General features: G+C 48.3%; 1 protein-coding gene and 1 pseudogene across 2 annotated transcripts in view; both read right to left on the reverse strand.

Moving 5' to 3' along the window:
• Positions 1-13,971, reverse strand: part of LOC102544195 (glucagon-like peptide 2 receptor) — a 43,581-nt gene extending 29,610 nt beyond the window's left edge. The window contains exons 1-4 of the mRNA XM_006216183.4: positions 13,792-13,971; positions 7,128-7,215; positions 5,080-5,184; positions 2,824-2,945 (exon numbers count right to left, since the gene is read on the reverse strand). Of these exons, the coding sequence (XP_006216245.3) occupies positions 2,824-2,945; positions 5,080-5,184; positions 7,128-7,215; positions 13,792-13,971 (495 nt within the window). The remainder of the gene's footprint in view (positions 1-2,823; positions 2,946-5,079; positions 5,185-7,127; positions 7,216-13,791) is intronic.
• A 1,961-nt stretch (positions 13,972-15,932) lies between these two features.
• LOC102544462 (fructose-bisphosphate aldolase A pseudogene) lies at positions 15,933-17,352 on the reverse strand (annotated as a pseudogene). The gene has a single exon (XR_012060119.1). The product of XR_012060119.1 is annotated as a fructose-bisphosphate aldolase A pseudogene (transcript).
• Positions 17,353-20,238: the final 2,886 nt, after the last annotated feature.

A 20,238-nucleotide genomic window follows, 5' to 3' on the forward strand; every position in this document is an offset into this window, starting at 1 on the left:
ACTCACACATAATCTCCTTACAAACTGTCAGTTAACGTGCATGAGGACCCCCAGGTGTGTCATCAGTTGGAAGAACATAAACATGTCTAGTTTGCTAAAACTCCGAAGAGCAAAGATTTATTAACACTAGCCTTTTGGGGGCAAAATTTCAACCCTCTACTAGAAATACAGGTAAACATGGCCAGAAAAAAATTTTTTTTAAGTATTTGATTTCTTGGAAATATGGCCATTTGCAGAGAGGCCAATGTCCTGGTTCTCAGTGTTCTAAACAGAGAAATCCCTTCCTAGCTTGGAAAGAACGGTTTCCAAGTCCTGTTTTGTTGTCCCTGTCCACTGACCTCAGCCCAGAGCAAGCAGCAAGCAGCAAGCACCTGCCAAGGAATTCGTTGTTACCACCTCCACTTCTGGCCTCAGCTACAGCTGAGTCACCTGGGAAACTCTCACACCAGTATTGACCCCATCACACTTCCACTGACTCAGAATTTGTGAAACATTCATTCAGTGTGTACTAAATGCCCACTGTATGCCAAGGCTTTAGGGCACCCGAGCACCAGGCCGGGTGGGGGGGGGTTACGTATTCAGATATAACTATGACTTTGTCATTGTTCTCAAGCAGCTTAGTCTGGGACAGAAAGTAAGAAATATATGCAATTGGCCCAATTCACGGCATGCAGTTAGCACGAGCTTGGGGTTGTGACAAAAGTCAGACCAATCCCTGAGATAAGCTGAAGCCCATCCGAACACAAGCACAGTCTTAATACCTTTAAGAGGTGTGACCTGTCGCGTGGTGGAGGGCACATGGAGTTCTGTCAACTCAAATCAAGTAATAATATTAAAAAGAGGTCTAGAAAGAATTCCCTGCAGAGGCAGAGGCTCTGATGGAAGGCTCTCCGTGCCTAGCAGGAAGACACGATAGACCTAAGAGAGTGGAGGACCGGTCGACCCCGACTCGGCTCGGGAGGAAGTGAGTCACAACCAAGATGGTCAAACATACAGCAGAGTTGAAGGAATTTTCTGGAGAACAGCTGCACACCCACCACCTCGATTCTAACATCAACGCTTTCCTCGGCGTCATCACATAACTATCCTTCTATTCATCCCTTAGAGAGAGGTTTTCGAAATTATTTGCACAGTCTGTATGGAACTGGTATTACTCTTTAGAGAATGTAGCCTGTAAAAGGATGAGGATAAGGGTTAGTATGAGATCTATCAATAAGCACGTGCTTTTAAGTTTAAATTGGAAACTTAAGGAAAACAGCATTGACTTCAGAAAATTTAAGACCCACCTGATAAGCCTGATGCAGTCAATGAAATAGAATTATGTCATAATTAAAGATTTGTTTGTCATAACAAGTATGTAAGATATGTACAATATTTAAAGCATCTAATATCTTAAATATATTAATGCAGCATAAAATGTAAAAGGGCATTGGAATAACTAGTTTGGCACTAAAAATTAATCAAGGACCTCCATCACCAGGACCCAGCCTAGTAACTGGGCAGTAAATCACTGCGTGTTAGAGCAACAAACGAATCCCATATCCATGTCTTATTCACTGTTTGTCCCAGTACCTAGTGTAAAAAATCTAGCACATAGTAGGTGCTTCACATCCTCACTGTCTGAACGAAAGAAATCAAGATGAGTCCCTAGATATCTGCCTGCTTCGCAAGCGCCGCTGCCTCTGTTCACGCTGCCTCCTGCACTTGGCTTGGGAGGGGGTGAGCGGGATGAGTACAAACAGGAGGGCTTTGGGGAGAAGACCGGTACCTAAGGGACTGCAGCCTAGGATGCTGGAAAGAAGACGCGTGAGAGCCGTCTGACGTGCAGATTTGTTTGCCCCCCTCCCCGCCAGACATCTGCCGAGCTACGATGATTTACTGCCCAGTTACTGGCTGGATTCTGGTGGCGGAGCCAGCACCCCTATGTATGGCGCGCTGCCGAGAGGTCTCCGCGGAGAACTGCCAAGTCTATCAACTCTTTGAACCCTCGCAGCGGTCACGTGCAATAAATACGCTCCCCACGGGATGGATGGGGAAGCGGAGGTACAGAGCCGTGTATGAAGGGCTAGGAAACAAATACGCTGGACGTGAAGTCGGGCTGCGTGGGCCCCTGGCCTTGAGCTCTAACCCCGACGCTTGGTGTGTGTTCCCTCAGGACACACAGTCTCCTGCCACAACCCAATCTACATTCTAATAAAGGGGTGGTGCCTACATTCTAATAAGGGGCAGTGCCTACATTCTAATAAGGGGCAGTGCCTACATTCTAATGAGGGGGCAGTGTCTACATTGTAATAAGGGGGTGGTGTCTATATTCCAATAAGGGGCAGTTCTACATTCTAACTAGGGGCAGAGCCTACATTCTAATGAGGGGGTGGACACAGGAGAAAGTAGGACAGTGACAGATGCTGTAATGACGGGAGGACTGGGCAGAAAGTGACCGAGGAGGCCACTCTCAATGAGGTGGCCTTGGAAGACTTGGATTGAAAGGATACCTTGGCCTGAAACCTGAAGGATGGGAAGGCCCAACCACAGAGGAGCTGTGGTGTCCCAGGTGGAAGGACCAGCAAGCACAGAGGCTGGGACCAACGCTGGAGGCTACCTTCCCTGAGAGGCTCACGTTTCATCCAAGCAGCAGAAGAGATTCGATGGCTGCCACAAGGGGTGCTGTTTCATGTAACTGAGGACCTTCTCAGGTGAGTCTGGGGCCAACATGCTGGGTGCAGGCCCCTAGTGTGGCCCCCAGTGCCAGCCGTGCACGTGGGGGTCCCCGGCGGAGGGTGTTTGGGCCCCGGGGCACGTCCTTACCGAGCCCAGGGGACTCACGTTTTGTTTGAAGCTGTGATTCTCAGAGCATTCGGAGTCGTCCTGCCAAATATCTGTGGAGTTCTCCTGCGTCTGCCAAGTGCCCCGAGACAGGCAGTATCTGTAGGCCCTTCCTGAGTTCTCTGAAAGTAAACACAGCTCTAGGGGAAAGGTCAGAACACGCAGCCCGTCCCCTGAGCACGTGGGAAGGCCTTCGTCCGCACCGCAAAGCTGTGGGAAACCCCAGGGGAAAGGAATATTCATTTCCCCTTCTGGGGGTTCATTAGCAGCCTTGCTGTTTATTTGGGATGGAAAGGAAAACACGGAAGCCTCAGCATTTCGTAACAAACCATGAGCCGTTAATGTCCGTTGTGTTTACCCAAAGTCCCCGGAGCTAGAACAGTCCCCGGGGACTCAGAGACGGGACAGCCCTCCAAGGTGCAGCCCAGCTGGGAGAGGCAGACCTGGGGCTTCCCAGCGCCGGCACAGTGGGGCATCTCTTCCTGACACCCAAGAGGCCATGCCAGGAAGAAGAGAGGGCAGTGGACCAAGCCACCTGCAAGCTCCGTGGCCTTACGCAGGGCCCTCCCACCCTCTGAGCCTTCCATTTTCTGCATCAGGGGCTGAGGATAATAACGGTACGGACCCCCAGCTGTCTGGAGAAGGATTAAATGAAAAAGTGTGTCTCTGCAAGTGACAAGCAAAGCTGCTGCCCACGATGATGGCTCAGCAACTCAGTCCCAGGAGTCCCTCCCCAGAGGCGGCATCCTCCCACCTGGACGATCAGGGCCTGGACTTGCAAATAAGAAACGGAAATCTGTTGGAACTTCCTACTCGGGGCCCCGCGGGTAGTGGGCCGATAATAACTACCTGCTGGATTTAACTGACGGCTCCGGCTACTCTCCGTCTGAAAGCTTTGCTAATTGCCATCTCAGACAACATGCTCCAAACCAAACTCTTCATCTTCTCCTTAGACCTGCTCCTCCCACATATTTTCCCGCCTCAGTTGATAGCAAACCCATCTTCCCAGTCCTCCGGCCCCAAACCTTGGAGCCATCCTTGTTTTCTTTCTGTTTCTCGTACTCTTCATGTCCTCCAGCAGCCAATCCTGTCTCTCTCCCTTCAAACATGTCTAGAATATCCGCACTACTTCTCACCTCCTAGGACCCCCCACCTGGTACCTCCACTCTTATTGCAAATGGCCCCAGTACTCTTGCCCCTCCGGGTCTACAGTTAACACAGCAGCCAGAGTGAGCTGGATAAAACACCAGTTGCATAAGTCATGCCTCACTCAAAATCTTCCAAGGGCTCTCTGAAAATAAGTCAGAGTGCTCATCTGGCCTCCCACAAAGCCCTGTAAGGCCCAGCCGCCAACACTGACTCCTCCCGTCCAGCAAACTGTCTGGCATCTTCTCTTCCAGCTTTCCTGAAACCTCACCTCCTCACGCTTGCCACTGCGTTTCACCAGAGGACAGTTCCACGGACTACGTCCCTACTACTCCCCTCCAGAAATACATCTTCCTTCGAAACTCCCTCTTTTCACTGGAGCCATCAAAATATTGAAACAGAATTTTAACTGCAGTGATGACTTCTTGGTCTGAAATAAAATACAAAATGTCACCATCTTGCCTTCTCGGAAACCCCTTCTCTTCTGCCTGCAACTGTGTCACCGTGGATGTTTCTTGAGAATAGTTGCCTGTTCCTAGATTTGAATTGTTTCTCTCTCCCCTTCCAGAATAAAACCACCAGGAGGCTGCGCTGCTGGGGCAGGTGGGGGTGGGCCTTAAGTAACGGTCACTTCAGGACCAGCTAAGGGTTAAATTCACCATCTGAGTCCTGGGGACTCAAAAGCACCCATTCAACAGCACCTCCTTCCAATGCTATTGCAAGGGTAGATCTGACGTTCTTTCTTGCCACCTGAGAAGCCAAAACCTGCGTGGCTGTGAGCTTCCCAGTCTTTCTCCCCATCTCTTTCTCCTCTCCAGGATGGTGATAATTCTCACTCTCACTGCAGCAGAGTCTGTGGCAGCCAGACCCGGACACTCTGATCTTTAAAGACCATTACATAAACAGAACATCCAGGCGCAGAAGAATTGCAGGATGACGAGAGGAGAGGCAGAGAGAAAAAGGAAGATGCGTTACTGACAGCTTAGGATAAGGAGGCTTGAGAAAAGCACCAGGTGGGAGCCTCTCTTTTTAGCCGCCCCCTGGCTGCTCTACTCAGGAGGGACTGGCCTTTAAGGAAATGTTAGAAAGTGGTACAGTAAGACTTACTACCTTCACGCCACCAAGGTAAGTATGAAGGGCAGGGGACGGAGACATTTCCCGGAGAGGAATGAGGCCAGCACACGTACTGATCGAAGGTCCCGTTACAAACTGTGCCTGCAGAGAGAAGAGGGGTAAAATGAACTGATGGAGGCAGAGGCCTCGGGAGCCCAGCGCCTGCCTTCCCGCATCAGAAGCTGGTGCAGCCTGTGCAGGGACCTGTGTGGACGTCCCCCTCTCCAGACAGGTCGAGGATGAGGAGTGGGACAGGGAGGGCTGGAATGCCTAATGCAGCCCTGCACACTGTGGCTTTGCTGCCCAACTTGAGCCCTGGCAGCGGTCCAGGGAGCTAGGCCAACGTGCAGGTCACACTGATTTCAGTTTACTTTACACAAGCTGAACTCTCGCAGAAACGCGGGGTCAGGAGGACAGTGGGAGGCTCAGCCGGTGTCTTCTGTTTCCATAATTAACGAAATCACGGTCAAGCCCTCACCAATTCAATCTCGGAACACCCTTACTGTGAGAGGTGCAAAATGACCAGGGGACGTAAGGGGGCCTGCGGAACTGAGGTTCTTGGTCACGTGTGCCCGACACAAGCGCTGTCTGGTCCTGTTTCTCTGTTTAAAGACTAATCCCATGATCATTATGAAATATTTGGGCAGCTCAAGCTCATGGGATGATTTGCACCCTGGCGCTTGGCAATGAGATGCTACAAATATAAGGTCCAGGCTTGTGGGGCCCCAGAATCAACCGAAGGGGTTTCAGCCTGGGTCCCAAGCTTCCGTATTACAAGCTCCCCACTCTCGGGTACCAAGCTTCGTTTCCCACCATCTGCTGGGGCCACTTGGGGGGAACTGTCAGATTACTGGTATCGAGATGCTGCAAACACAGATTCGTTTGCTTATGCTGGCTTAGGGCACCTGGTGGGCCTGGCGTCCAGGTGTTAGCACCCAGTCCGTGTGCACTCACCTGGCTGAGCCACCCAAAGCGTGGCTCCAGATCAGGAGGCCTGCCCTCCTTTGATCTCAGAAAGCAGTATTCCCCAAAGTGGGAGTGGTTCTTGTAACAGAGCAAGTCCTGATGGCTGCCTGCCTGGCTCAAGAGCTGTTTAGAGGGAGCGGGGCATGGCTTGGAGGCTGGGACTGACTTCAGGTCAGGAAAAGGAGGAGAGAGGCTATAGTGTCCTGTCAACTCTGGGCCCCTGAATGAAATGATCTGAAAGAAGCCAGGAGACCATGGAGGGGGCCACTTTCATCCACAGCCCCCCGTGCTCAGAGGCAGTGGGTCAAGGCTCCTTAATCCTTTATTTTTTTCCTTAAAAAAGAAATGAATCTGGATGCACCCAAAGGGTCAGTATGTGGACAGAAGCAGCTGTGGGCAAACTATTAGCATATTTGCTAGAATGCTCTACACCTAATGTGCATCTGGATAAGAGAAATGTTATAACTCAGAGTCAGCGAGCACGCTGGGAGACTGAGAGACAACCCCACACACAACAGGTTCCTAGGTTACTCTACGATGGTGGCTCATGTCACATGATTAGGTGGTCAGTGTGCTGTGACAGATGGCTTTTATGAAAGATGGCCACAGGCATACATGTCCCATCTCATGTGCTCTTTTACAGTGCAGGTGGGTCGCCTTTGTAACTCTGACCCAATTGAACATGGCAGAAGTGACCTCCAAGGCTAGGTCATTAAAGGAAGCATGACCTCTGGTCATCTCTGCCCTTGCAATGCAGCCTCCCTGCGGTGAGGAAGCCCAGGCCGCGCGGAGAGGCCAGGTGGAAGCGTTCTGGCCGACGATCCCAGCTCGACTCCCAGCATCAGCCAGCAGAGATGGGTGTGAACCAGACGGCCCAGGATTCCAACCCCCAGCCTCTGCGTTTTCCAGCCAAACTCCAGACATTGCAGACCAGAAACCAGCCATCCCCAACGTGCTCTGTCTGAATTCCTGACCCACAGAAACTGGGAGAGATAATAAATCATTACAATTACTGTTTTAAGCCACTAAGCTTTGGGCTATTTGTTACACAGCCATAGGTAATTAATACATGTGCTCACCAGAAGGTTCCTTGAGCAAGTCTCTCAGACACTTCTCTTTGTACTGAGCCCACTTCCGAGTTGTCTCCTCAAGGAGAGATCCTGCAACCTGAGTGGAAAAAAACTATAGTGACTCCCAGGTGGCGGCAAGCACACAGGTGGCCTCATTACCATCTAATACCATGATTCTCAAACCCTCCCGCTGAACTGCCCGCGATGGCCTGCACCATGCAACAATTTCTTTGGCATCTTCTGTACTACCATCAACAGACATACAAATTTTACATTCACGCTGTAATCTAATCATGCTGGGTTTTAATACAAACATGAAAGATTTTTTTCAAAATCTTAAAGTGAGGCTGACATTTCAAGAGGATGCAATACGCCCAGTCTGAAGTTTCACAACCAAACAGATGAATAACTGCATGTTTCTAAGACAATGTGGATCTGTCTCAAAGTGAGGGGCAGCCCACTAAGAGGGCTCAGTAGTGTGTCAGAGAAGGGTCAGAGCAATTGCGGGCCCGACCATCCCACCCAGGCATCTGTGGGTCCAGAGTCGAAAACATTAGGTCAACAGACGCTCTGCTCCTGTACCAAGGATAAGGGATTTTCCTCTTTCCGACATTCACTGTCCCATCCCATAGGACCTTGGATGCACAGCCACACGCTTTTTGGGCTTTCCAGATAACTGGGCTGTCTAACAACTTCTAATCACATAGCTGTACCATGTGTTCTGGTTTTAAAAGGGGGTTTCTCCTAACACTGTAAATCAACTATGCTTCAATAAAAAATTAAATAAAAAAAACCAGAAGAAAAAAATTAAAGGGGCTTTCTCTTCTTCAATTCACTCATGTTAACCGAGCACATGTTGTGCGCAGGCTTTGCATTAGTAAGGAGTTGAAGGGAATACAAAGATGGCAAGACACTGTCTCTGCCCTCAAGGACTTAGCACCTGCTAAGGAGAAGGACATTAGGTAATTGGCTGGCCCAAGAAGTCACATGACCATCCTACCCTGCCCTCCTCTGCTTACAAACAGCCTCTTCCCCAGTGGCTCAGTACTGACACCCCGGTCCTCTGTGTCACAAACCTGAAACCAGGAGTTGTCCTCCACTGCTCCCTCTTCTTCACTCCACATCCACCCATGCACCGGAGTCCATCCTCCTCCATTTCTTTCCTGTCCGTCCCTATCTCCCATTTCCTCCACCTACAGCCTGGTGCCATGTGCCCCCTCTACACTGTTCCAGAGGGATAGGCCCATGGGGTAGACCCGTGCACAGGGCACTCCTGCTTAAAGTCTTCTCCTGGGGACCTGCTGATTCAAGATTTAATTTCTCAGCCATCCCCATCCCAAGTCTCTCAACCCCAGTCACGACTTGGGATCCTCATACTTCCAATTGGTCCCTCCCTCCCACACTCGTTTCCCGGTTCATCTCTCAAGGCTCAACTCAAGCCAATGACTGCTGGTCCCACTTAAGTTGGACCTTGAGCTGGTAACCCTTCTCAGTGTCTCGTGACCTCATCACCCTGTACTGTCAAGGGTGGGTCACTCATTCACCTCCCTAACCACCTACATATGTTCCCTGAGGGCTGAGAGAGCCTCACGTCTCTGAACACCAGCCCCCAGCACAGGGGCTACTGTCCTCTTTCTCTCTCATTTGCCAGCCAAAGAAACAGGCGCAGAGGTGGAGCGGCGGAGGGAGGGGATGAACATGGAGAGGTTGAATATGTGATCAGGGCAAAGATCGTCCATCTCATCAACTTGCTTTCAAGTCTTGTCTCCCCTCACTAGAGGTGAAAAACTCAAAATGCTTTTCTGGGCCAGGTGGATAACCTGAAAGAAGGAGGTAGGACAGGTGTAACTACAGGGAGTGGGGGAGCCTACTGTAAACTGGGGAAATGTCCCACTGAAAGGCATCCAAACAGAGAAAGAGAGAGCGAACAAAACAAAAATATCTATGAACTTTTTTACAAAACAGAAACAGGGTCAGACACAGAAAACAAACTTATGGTTATCAAAGGGGAGAGGAGGGAGGGATGAATTAGGAGTCTGGGATTAATAGATACAAACTACTCCATGAATGACTGAAAAATTGTGCTGAACACTGGAATTTGACACAACATTGTAAAATGATTATAAATCAATAAATCTAATGGAATACCTAAAAAAATAGATACAAACTACTATATATAAAATAGATAAACAACAGGTCCTACTGTATACACAGGGAACTATATTCAGCTTCTTGTAATAACCTATAATGAAAGACATATGGAAAAAAATATGTATAACTGAATCACTGTGCCGTACACCAGAAACTAACACGACATCGTAAGTCAACTTTACTTCAATTAAAAAAGAAAGAAAGAAGACGCATTTAAAAAAAAATCCATGAGCCCAACAGGTAGGCAGTTTTCACCTCCTGAGTAATTATCCAGTCTCCCCACTTCTGTGCCCAGTATGCCCCACTCCCCAGCCCCAGGGCACTCGTGATGGGGTCAGTGAGCACTGCCTTTGCATTTGTCCCAGGAATCACACAGCCAACCTTCTGAACAAGAGCTGGTAGACTAGAGGTTCCCAAACTTTCTCCATCAACGCTGCCTTTCATATTTCAGTAATTTTTCCACGCACCCCTAGCCAAAAGAAATATCTCAAGCTCCGCTAATTCAGTAGGTAGATCTGAACAGCGGAACAAGTGCTTATATCCCAGCAACTTAGCGCCTACTGGGGACTGAAAAACGTCCCAAACCTAAGAATTGGATTGGACAGCCCCATGCAGGTTCCTGTTCTGCCCTGATTTTCTGCAGTGCTTGCTTTTTTAATCACAGCAACTGCAGAAAACCGAGCTTTGCAAAGATAACATCATCAAAAGTAATGCAGTATGATATAACGCTGGCCCCACAAACTACCTCAAGCTAGTAATTCTCACAGTGTAAACTGTCACATTTCACTGCTACCCTCAAAACAGGTTCCTTGTGGGTGTCCTGGGGCACCTTAGCACACAATTTGGGAAACATGGCATTTGTCAATCAATAGCAATCACGATGATGATGATGGTGAATTAATGGGCATTTATCCCTTGGTTTCAGTCTCCAGTGAGTGTTAAGTCTCCATTAATCATCTCTCTCTCCCGGGTACGGCCCCAGAGGCACAATGGGACATTAGCAACATACTGCTTAAAGAAACCCACATCCTAAAGAGACCGTGACCGACTCTATATTATTTTTACAAATTCAGCTGAGAAGTTAATAACCAAATCATAAGTTTCCAGAATCCCTTAGGTCACCGAGGTAAGACCCTTCCTTGGATAAAGTGCTGTTTGTATCTTCGGGGACTTCACTAGGACCTAGCAGAGGAAGAGACAATAAAATCAATCAGATATGTGAGCTCTCCCTGGACTAACGTTCCCCCACTCCCCGTCCCTTGCCATGACTAACGGCTGTGATCAGGAGCAGGAAAAAAAGAGGGAAAAAAAAAAACTTAAGAAACACTGGATCTGGCCAATCTAAGGGAGTTGGACAAACTGAGACTACCTTCCCAGGTACTTGTCCTAACGACATCAAAAACGCAAGAGGCAAATCCAAGTTCAAGCACAGCCAAATTCAACAAAGTAATGATAAAAGGTGATACATGAGTGGCTGTTTTCTTACTGGAAAAGTCCAGCCTGGTCTTGGTTCCTCTTCCCATGCACGGACAATCAGCATCAACAACTAACTTGGCTGAGACAGGATTAAGGAAAAGGGGAAAAAAATCTCTGTTGACTTGCTTTTAAACAAAATGTCTATTTTTCTTCATTATGGAAGGAATACACTTCACTGTAAATAAAATAAAAATTACAGACCAGCAAAAGGGTAGCAGATGGAATCAGAATCTTTTTACTCAGAAATAACCATCTCCTTCCAGACTCTTCAGTGTGTGCACATACATTCTTTTTCTTTCTTCTTTTTCCTTCCTTTTTAATTTTACCCCAAAGGGAAGTCATATTGCTGTACAGTCCCTTTTTCGCTAGAAGATGTATTATGAATCTATTTCCATGCCAAGAACTACACTTCTACAACACCATTTTAAGAGCTACGTGATTTTCTACGGATGAATGTGATATAATTTATGTTTTAAATCCTCCCGCACTGAACATCTATGTTGTTTTTAGATGTTTGCTAATATAAATGATGCTGTAATGAAAGTATTCATAAACACTTGAGCTCATCTTTGTTTTCTTAGGAGGAAGTGGAATTGCTGGGTCATAGACTATACGTTCTTAAAAGGTTTTGATAGTGTACTGCCAAACTATCTCTGCCAGAAATTTTTTTTAATGTAAAAAGATGCACCTTTATACACTTTCACCAGCAATGTATGAAAGAGCCACACGTTCACTTCTCCAAGAGCCTTAGAGAGTTTATGTTTTTTTGATGCCAAAGCAACTGCTAATTAACTTAAATGAGTTGGGGGCGGAGTGAGGGGATAGTACTACTTCCCAGCTTGAATTTAGAAACGAAAAACTAAACTAGCCCTGAGAATTTCTCATGAAGTGAATTTTATGAAGACTTCCTGCCAAAAGCCACGCCACGGTCATTTATATCCACGCAGGAACAGCGTCTGTGAGCGCGACACATCACAAAAGTCTGCGCAAAGCCTCCTGACGTAAACGTCTGGAGAAAGAACACGAGGCTTAAGACGGCCGGCCCAGAGCAGGGCCACCAGGACCATCCACACACACCGCGCCACAGACGGCGCGGAGAGGTTCTGAAAACAGACTGGTGGCCGAGGCGGGGAGGGGAGTTCTTAAGAGGCACATTATTAATTATGAAAACCCTGAGGAGTGGCTTTGTCAGAGACCTCAGCCGGCCTGAGGCACTGCAGATTCTGCTGCTGTGACACAGAAATATTCGTATGTCAACAGCTTCCAAGGAATGCTAGGGAAGAAAGAACACAGGACTTCAAATGCCCTGGGAGCAGGCGCAATGGCTCCCTGCTCACAAGTGAAAGATCGCAGGCGATCGTGTAACTCCCATGAATCTTAATTTCCCCGTCTGTAAAGTGGGTTCAGAAACAATCATTTTTCTCAGAGACTCATTGGAGGGTTTAGGGAAGATGAAAAATAACAAAATGCCAAGATGATAAATGAGGAAATGCCAAGTGCTGCAGCAGAGCTTGGCTCTTAATAGACAGTCGACCCATGGTTGTAAATAGAAGGTGAACACCACCAACTCGCTGAATATACTCCGTGTGAATATGCAATAGTGTATTGAAGCAAATTCTGTATCAACTCTCCCAACAACAGCCCCACCACTAACTAATTAAGTCCGAGAACAGGAGGCCGGCCAGGCCACCTGGCCCTCAGGAATGTTCTGGTCGCTCACCACGAGGCTACCAGGAAACCACGCACTGGGCTCCTGTCTATAATCTATGAGGGTTTGGAGCCAGCCTCTGGGAGCATTTGAATACGGAGAATTTGGTAGGGGTTTTCTGTCTGTCCAGTTCTGGGCCAGCCCCAAGGAAAGTCTGGTAAGTCAAACACGTGACAGATCTGGAACCCCGGCCCTCCCTCCACGCGAGCAGGAAGGATCAGAATTCTGAGGCTGCAAACAGAGACAAATTCTGCCCACGGACCGAAGGAAGAGAAGCATTTCTCAAGACTCTTCTTTCCTCAGATGTGTGGAACTGAAGTTCCTTCACATCGTGGCCCAGTATAAAAATGGAACCCTGAAAAGGGAAGGGGCAAAGGTCTCACCTCTTTGGATGAAAATAAAACAAGCTAACAGAAGCCCCACTAAAGAGGATAGTTACATACGTTATGATGCATCCCCGAGGCCCTTAAACATCACACCGCACCGCTACGTTTACTGACGCAGATAAACGTTCAACTCCCTGAGACTCAGTTTGCTCATTTGTAAAATGGGATTAACAGGAGACCCTCTCTCACGGGGTTGCTGAGAGCGTAAAATGAGATCATACGGGGGCACCGGACCTGGCGCATAGTGAGCATTCAAGAAAAATGTCAGCTTGTGTTATTAGTGTATTTTGTTAAGAAAAAAGCAGATTACAAGATAATATTTATAGTATGAGCCTTATGTTTGTTTAAAAAAAAGCTATATGTAAATATATGGTAGAAAAATGTCTGGAAGAATAAGCCAAAAAACGTGAATGAGGGTGAGCTCTGGGTGATGGGATTATAGTGATTTATAGTTTGTATTGATAGTTCTTTGGCTTTTATAAACGTATATTTTTAAACAATGAGCATTCTGGATTTTTATAATAGGAAGGAAAGAAGTAAGGAAGGAAGGGGAAAAAAAAGACCCTCCCATTCAATCTAAATTCTCAAAGAATGATGAAAACAGATAGGAGGAAACATGCAGGAATTGTAAAGGCTATATGCAGCGTTCACTCTTACAAGGGAAAATACTTATAATATGATATAAAGGGGAGACCGAGATATAAAATGTTTTCTGCATCCTAACTCCAGCTGTGTAAAAAAAAAAAAAGCATAGAAAAAGGATTTGAGGAAAATATACCAAAATATTAACAGTGATTACTATCTCTGAATGCTTGGATTATGGTTGAATATTATTGTTTAAATATGTTTTATATTTTCCAAATTGCCTACCAGAGGCCTCAGGGGCTTCTATAATTGGAAAATACGTACAACTGATCCTAAGTGTAATGATAATAATAAAAGCGGCTCTTACTTGCTTGATGGAGACCAGGAGCAGCAGGGCCATGAGGGGCCTCACAGGGGTCCAGAGAGTGCGTCTCCCGGGGGAGGGCAGCGGCCGGGTGGCAGGGATGCCGCTGGGCAGCGCGTGGGCTCTGGGCAGGGGCCCCTGTCTCCTCCTCCCGGGCCCTGCCCTGCTCGGTGGCGGCCTCATCGTCCTCGCTGTGTGGTCACCAGTGCCGACACATGGCTCTGACCGTCCGAGATGTGCCGCAGGCGGCCTCCTCCTGCGATCCTCTTCGCACGGCAAGGAAATGTCTGCACGAACCCTCTCCACGCCGCGCCGAGAGCAGCTGCCCCGGTCGAGAGCCATCTACCGAATCTCCAAAGTTTCTCATCAGCCGCGGCTCATCCCCCGCCCCGGCCCCCCCAAAGGCAGGGAGATTTTTCCCAGACCTCCCCCAAGTCAGCTGTGCTCCTGGGACTTCTGGGCAGAAGCCACCAAGGAGAAAAGGCAAAGCGGTCAGTGGGTCCCACCCCCCTTCCAAGGTCAGGCTCTCTGCACAAGACGGGGATGCGACAGGCTTGGGACCAGCTGGTGGGGAGGATGGGCCCCCAGCCAGGTCTGAGGTGAGGGGGCACATCTCTGACTAAGCTTCAAGCTTGTCCAGCCACAAAGGCAGGGCCTCCTCTGGGCCGTGTTTATGCCAAGGCTTCCAGAGAGACAGTCAGCCAGCCCAGGAGACAGCAGCTCCTGACCCAGGGCTTGAAGCAAAATTCCTCTCAGCAACTCAAGTCCTGTCTGCACAGCAGCAACACAGCATGCTGAAAAGTCCGAAATGAGTATGTCCCTGGATGCCCCACTGTTGTGAGCAAAGTTCCCTCAGCCCACCTGGCGGTCCTTTTACAGATCCCATGGCCTGTTATCACTAGCTCACATATTTGTACTTTCTCATCACGACTCACACTGACCAAATCTTTTCACCCAGCGTCCTGTGTTGTTCATCCTCCCGATAACCCTGTAGGGGCTGATTATTTCCCCAGTTGACAGCTGAGACACGGGTTCAGAGAGGTTAGGTGGCTTGCCCTAGGCCACACAGCAGGTGAATGGCAGAGCCAGGATTCCTGGGTCTTCTGACCAGTCCCCTGACCACAGCTACTTGGGACAGTGTCATATCTGACTCTGACTCTCTAAGTAAGTTCCTTGTCTCTAGCAGGCTCAGCACCATGTCTCTGAAAGGCTCTGCTTGGCCCTTCTCACCAGCCTCTTCCTCTTCAGCTCCCAGCATCCCTTTCCAAGTCTTCCCAGCCTTCCCAATTGGTGGTCCAAGCAGAAGACATCCTGATTGGATGAAACACAGGTCAGCAAGAGATCAGAAGACAGTGTTTCCATTCAGGTTTTTTTTTTCTGCCATAAGTTGAACTGAAGGAGCTCATCTCGGTTAACTTACCTAAGTGAGTGAATTTTGAACAGTTGGGAAAAACAGGTGAGCATCACTTAATAGATATCCTTGGAAATCTTAAAAACCCCACACAGCAAGATTTTCAACCTTAGCAGTAAAACACTCATGATGAATAAAGACCCCCAAAATGGACTCATATAAGGATGTGACCTGGAATCAATGCGGTCATCTCTTTGGGACAGCAGAGAGCAGGATGACGTGACAGGGGAAAAACGCTGCTGGTGTGATGCCTCTGACCCTTGATGTGGCTGTAAAGCTAGCTATTCAGCAACTGCACGTTACAGACTATGTTCCAAGTTGTCTGCTTGGTAAGAATATTTTATATAACCTCTCTAAACTTTTTCTCAAAAACATCTTTTTTCCGGAAGAGACGGGTTGAGGGGCTACACACGACTTGTCCACCCGTTGGGTGGATGCCACCTAGTGATAAAACAAGGTAACTCCTCTTCCTGCAAGACTGGCCGGCAACCAGGACAGACACGGCTCATAGGCTGCAGACAGCACGTCGTAACACAGTCCCTAGTCTTTGCCATCAGGAGAATACAGACAGAGTGATACTGACCAAATGACACTGGCTTTTTCTCCTACCTGCCCAGGCTGGCAAAATCGGAGGGGGTCCGAGGGCTCCTCAAGATGTGTAACGGGGGCCCATCTGTGTGCCCAGATGCCACGTGGAATCCTCCGCTACCCTCCTCCGGCCCTCACGGCGTCATCAGTGTCCAAAGATGAAGAGGGACTCGCTGGCTGCAGCCCCTGCCTTACCACTCGGGGTGTACTTTCCTTGGCAGGCGAGGCTGTTGGCCAGGGCCCGCTTGACGTATTCTTCCTGAGCAGGCTTCAGGTTCTCCTTCTTTCCCCCCCAGGTCTTCAGGGCAGAGGCCTGCAGGGCTCGGCCATAGGAGAAGGTCAGAGCCCACGGCTTCAGCAGGGGGCACTTGTTGATGGCGTTGAGGTTGATGGATGCCTCCTCCTCACTCTGGCCTCCAGATAAGAAGGTGATCCCAGGGACAGCGGGCGGCACTGTGCGGCGCAGTACCGTGACAGTTGCCATGGCAATCTCCTCATGAGAATATTTGTGGGTGCAGGCGTGGCCTAGGGTTACCATATTGGGCTTCAGCAAGGTGCCTTCCAGGTAGATGTGGTGGTCACTCAGAGCCTTGTAGACAGTAGCCAGCACCTTCTCAGTTACATACTGACAGCATTTCAAATCATGGTCCCCATCAGGGAGGATCTCGGGCTCCACGATGGGCACAATGCCATTCTGTTGGCAGATGCTGGCATAACGGGCCAGGACATTGGCGTTTTCCATGATGGCGAGGGAGGAGGGGGTGTGCTCCCCGATCTTCAGCACACAGCGCCACTTGGCAAAGTCAGCTCCGTCCTTCTTGTACTGGGCACAGCGCTCAGACAGCCTATCCAGCCCTTGGGTGGTCAACTCGCCATTTGTTCCTGCCAGGGGTACCACACCCTTGTCTACCTTGATGCCCACAACACCACCCTTGGCTTTGATAACTTGGGGGAAGGGACGCCCATCATCTGCCTTCTGGTAGAGTGTCTCATGGAAGAGGATGACGCCACCAATGCAGGGGTTCACGCGGTCGTCAGCTGTCAGCAGCAGCTGGCGGTAGAAGCACCGGTTCTCCTCGGTGTTCTCAGTGCCGATGGACTGCAGTCGCTTGGCAATGCACCCGGTGGGCTCATCTGCAGCCAGGATGCCCTTGCCCAGAGCCACGATGCGGTGAGCAATGTCAGAGAGCTCCTTCTTCTGCTCCGGGGTCAGTGCTGGGTATTGGTAGGGCATGGTGCCTGTCGGTTCCTTTCCTAACTCTGTTGCTGGGTGTTGCCCAGCTGAGGGTGGGGCTGTATACTGGCATCTGGGGTAAAGGAATAGGCCAAAGCCATGGACAGGCAGGTCATGTGGAAGCTGGACCCTTCTGGCTTGCGCTCTGCCATGGGGTCACCTTGCCTGGCACAAGAGAGGGGTGGGTTGGCGGGGTGCAGCGGTGGAGGACCGCGGGTTGGCGAGTGGACTGAGGGAGCGGACGCGGCAGTCGTCACCAGGACTCTGGTTCTGCGGCGCGTTCCAAGCGGAACGCAGCCTATTCAGCTCCCGAGAGGGGGGCGCAGGGGGCTCATTTATTTTTATTATTCTATTATTTAACTGTTTTATTTTGGCATGGGGGGAAGGTAATTAGGTTTATTTATTTTTAGAGGAGGTACTGGGAATTGAACCCAGGACCTTGTGCATGCTAAGCATGCACTCTACCACTGAGCTATACCCTCCCCCTTGTAATCCATCTTGTGGTTTTAAAACATGTGTAAAAGACTAGAGCTCTGGCAAGAAAAAAAGACATGATTGTGAAAACTTCCATCCTAATACCAAAATGAACAAAGAGAAACAATATTAGAGAAGAAATGACATCAGTGTGAAACTATGAAAGGCCCCAGCTTCATAGCACCAACACTGAAAAACCCATAGTATAATTTAGATTAAATTGAAGGGCGATACTGCGGGACCCACACACAGCTTTCCAGCTCTGGAGCACAGTGCGAGGCGGGGATGATGGCAAATACGATTCTGAAGGGTCTGGTCCTGGCTGTTTGGTTGAGGGACAGTTTACTGGATTCTGTGAGGAGGATGAGGTTCTTCTGTTTGCTCCTGAATTGTTTGGTTAGCTCCAGAATAGACTTGGTAAGTATTTCATAGTAACAAATGTTTAGATATTATAGTCAGCCCTCCATATCCGTGGGTTCTGCATCTGCGATTTCAACCAACTGCAGATGGAAAATATTGGGGGATAAAGTCCAGAAAGTTTCAAAAAGTAAAACTTGAATTTGCTGCGTACTGGCAACTATTTACATAGTGTTTGCATTGTATTTACAACTATTTACGGAGCATTTACATTGTATGAGGTATTGTATGTAATTTAGAGACGATTTAAGAGTCCTGCAGGATGTGCTAGGTTATATGCAAACACTTCATTATTTCATATATAGGAGTTGAGCATCTGCGGATGTTGGTATCTGCAGGGGCGTCCTGGAACCAACCCCCTACCTCAGGTATCAAGGGACCACTGTATTTCCTTCCACCTAAAAATAACTTTCTAGCCCCCTGGGGAGGGGGGGAGGGAGGGAAAGAAAGATAAAAACGTGCGACTGGCAGGTGCGCGGTTTCCCCTGTTCCAACTCTGGCCAGGATGACTTGTCATCAGTCCCGCTCAGGAACCCTCTCTGCAAAAGAAACACAAAGCAAATTCGTGCAGCAGTCGCTAGCTCAGGGACGTTTCAAGCCCTATTTCTTTACCCACCTATGGAAATGTTCCCTTTTCTATTTTTTAACCTCAAATGCCTAGAATTATTTTACCAAACTCTGTGATTGACAGCATACTACCATCATTGGTGGGAGATAGTTTGATACCATTTTTAAAAGCTGGTAAAATGAACACCCAGTCTTACCTCATTATCTTTTGGATTCCAACCTGCCACCCTCAAGTCGACATGCCCTACATTTTTCTTGACATGAAGGGAAACCTGGAGAATATTTCCCAGCTCTCCAGAACAAAATCAGAAAAGGGCACAGTGCTGACTTAACTACTTCGTGAGCTAGCTATAATAAGACACCTTTGACTTTTAAAAAACATATATCGTACCCACAATAGAAGTCTTTCTTCACCAAAGACCACTGAGGGGGCTGGGGAGGAGGAAACTCAATCAAGCAACCCCCTACTGTTTTCTTGATAATCATCTTGGGAATGGTCTGAGAAGGAAAAAACAAAAATGAAACATTTGGGAGCTCCGTAAAAGCCCACGTGCAGAGCAGGTGGGTATAGCCTTTTAAGCTCTGGCCTGACTCGATACAGACAGGATGTGGTATGGAATTTTGTCTCCTGAGATCTCCGCAGCTACTGTGGTTGGGAGTGGGTGGTTCTGGTGGTGGAATACGTTAGGGTGAAGGCTAGGCTGCTATAACAAAGAAATCCAATGGTACAGTGGCTTTGGGGAAAGGTTTATTTCTCTGGTGGTGGTCCAGAGCAGTGGGGTGGACCTGCTGCTCTACATGGCCACCTAGGTCTCAGGAGCCCTCCCTCTTGTTGCTCTGCTGTCCCTAGGTCACTGTTGTTATGTATGTAGTTGAAGCAAGATCATTGCCGTTTAGGGCTCTCAGCTGGCAAGAAGGGGGAAAAAGCCATGTTCAACGTCTTAAGACCGTGCTTGGAAAAGCCACACAATAATTTTGCTTATGTTCCGTTGGTGAGACTTTGGTCACATGACCATGTTTGACTGCAAGAGAAACGAAGCCCACCTGGCTGCTATGTATGCGTCTGTTACTCCATTACTGCGTAAGAACTAAGGACGAAGGAGAACCACCTGCAGGCTGCTCTACCGAGAGTGGGACCTCGCTTAGAGAAATTGAAAACTAATTGCTGAGAGAACCCAGGATTACCAGTATTGACTAACTGTGTAGATGATGAAAAAAAACTCGCTGGACATATACAAATTTGTCCAAGCTGCACAACCAAACTAAATAGCCCCTACAAAACAGCATCAATGAAGCAATAAAGGAGAGAACTTAAATTTTAACTGTTGCTCTTTTTGAGAAAGGAAAGATGCTATGAAAAAAAAGTTAAGAGAATAAGAGATTTGGGTTAAGGAAAAAAATACTAAAAAGCAGAAGGGACTCTACTGGAAACAATTTATATTAATTAGAAGAAAAATGAGGAAATCTCCAAGTTTACAAAAGAGAGAAAATTTGTAAATTATGAGAGCAAAGATAAAAGAAGCAAATTGTAGACCCAGGAGACCAAATATCTAGAAGGAGAGAATATGGTAACGGAGAAGTGATGGCAGGTAACAGAAAGTTCTGATCTGAGTGTGCTTGATTAGGTAAGTCAAAGAGCTCTCCTAAAATACAGCTGGATCCCGTTGTTATGACAGACACTTTTTAATGCATTCCTGGGTTTGCTGGAAAGTAAGGGAAATATGACCCTGTATTTCTAACAAGAAGGGCATCTAGATAA

The sequence above is a fragment of the Vicugna pacos genome, chromosome 16 (assembly GCF_048564905.1).
Source record: "Vicugna pacos chromosome 16, VicPac4, whole genome shotgun sequence".
In the NCBI taxonomy this organism is placed as follows: domain Eukaryota; kingdom Metazoa; phylum Chordata; class Mammalia; order Artiodactyla; family Camelidae; genus Vicugna; species Vicugna pacos.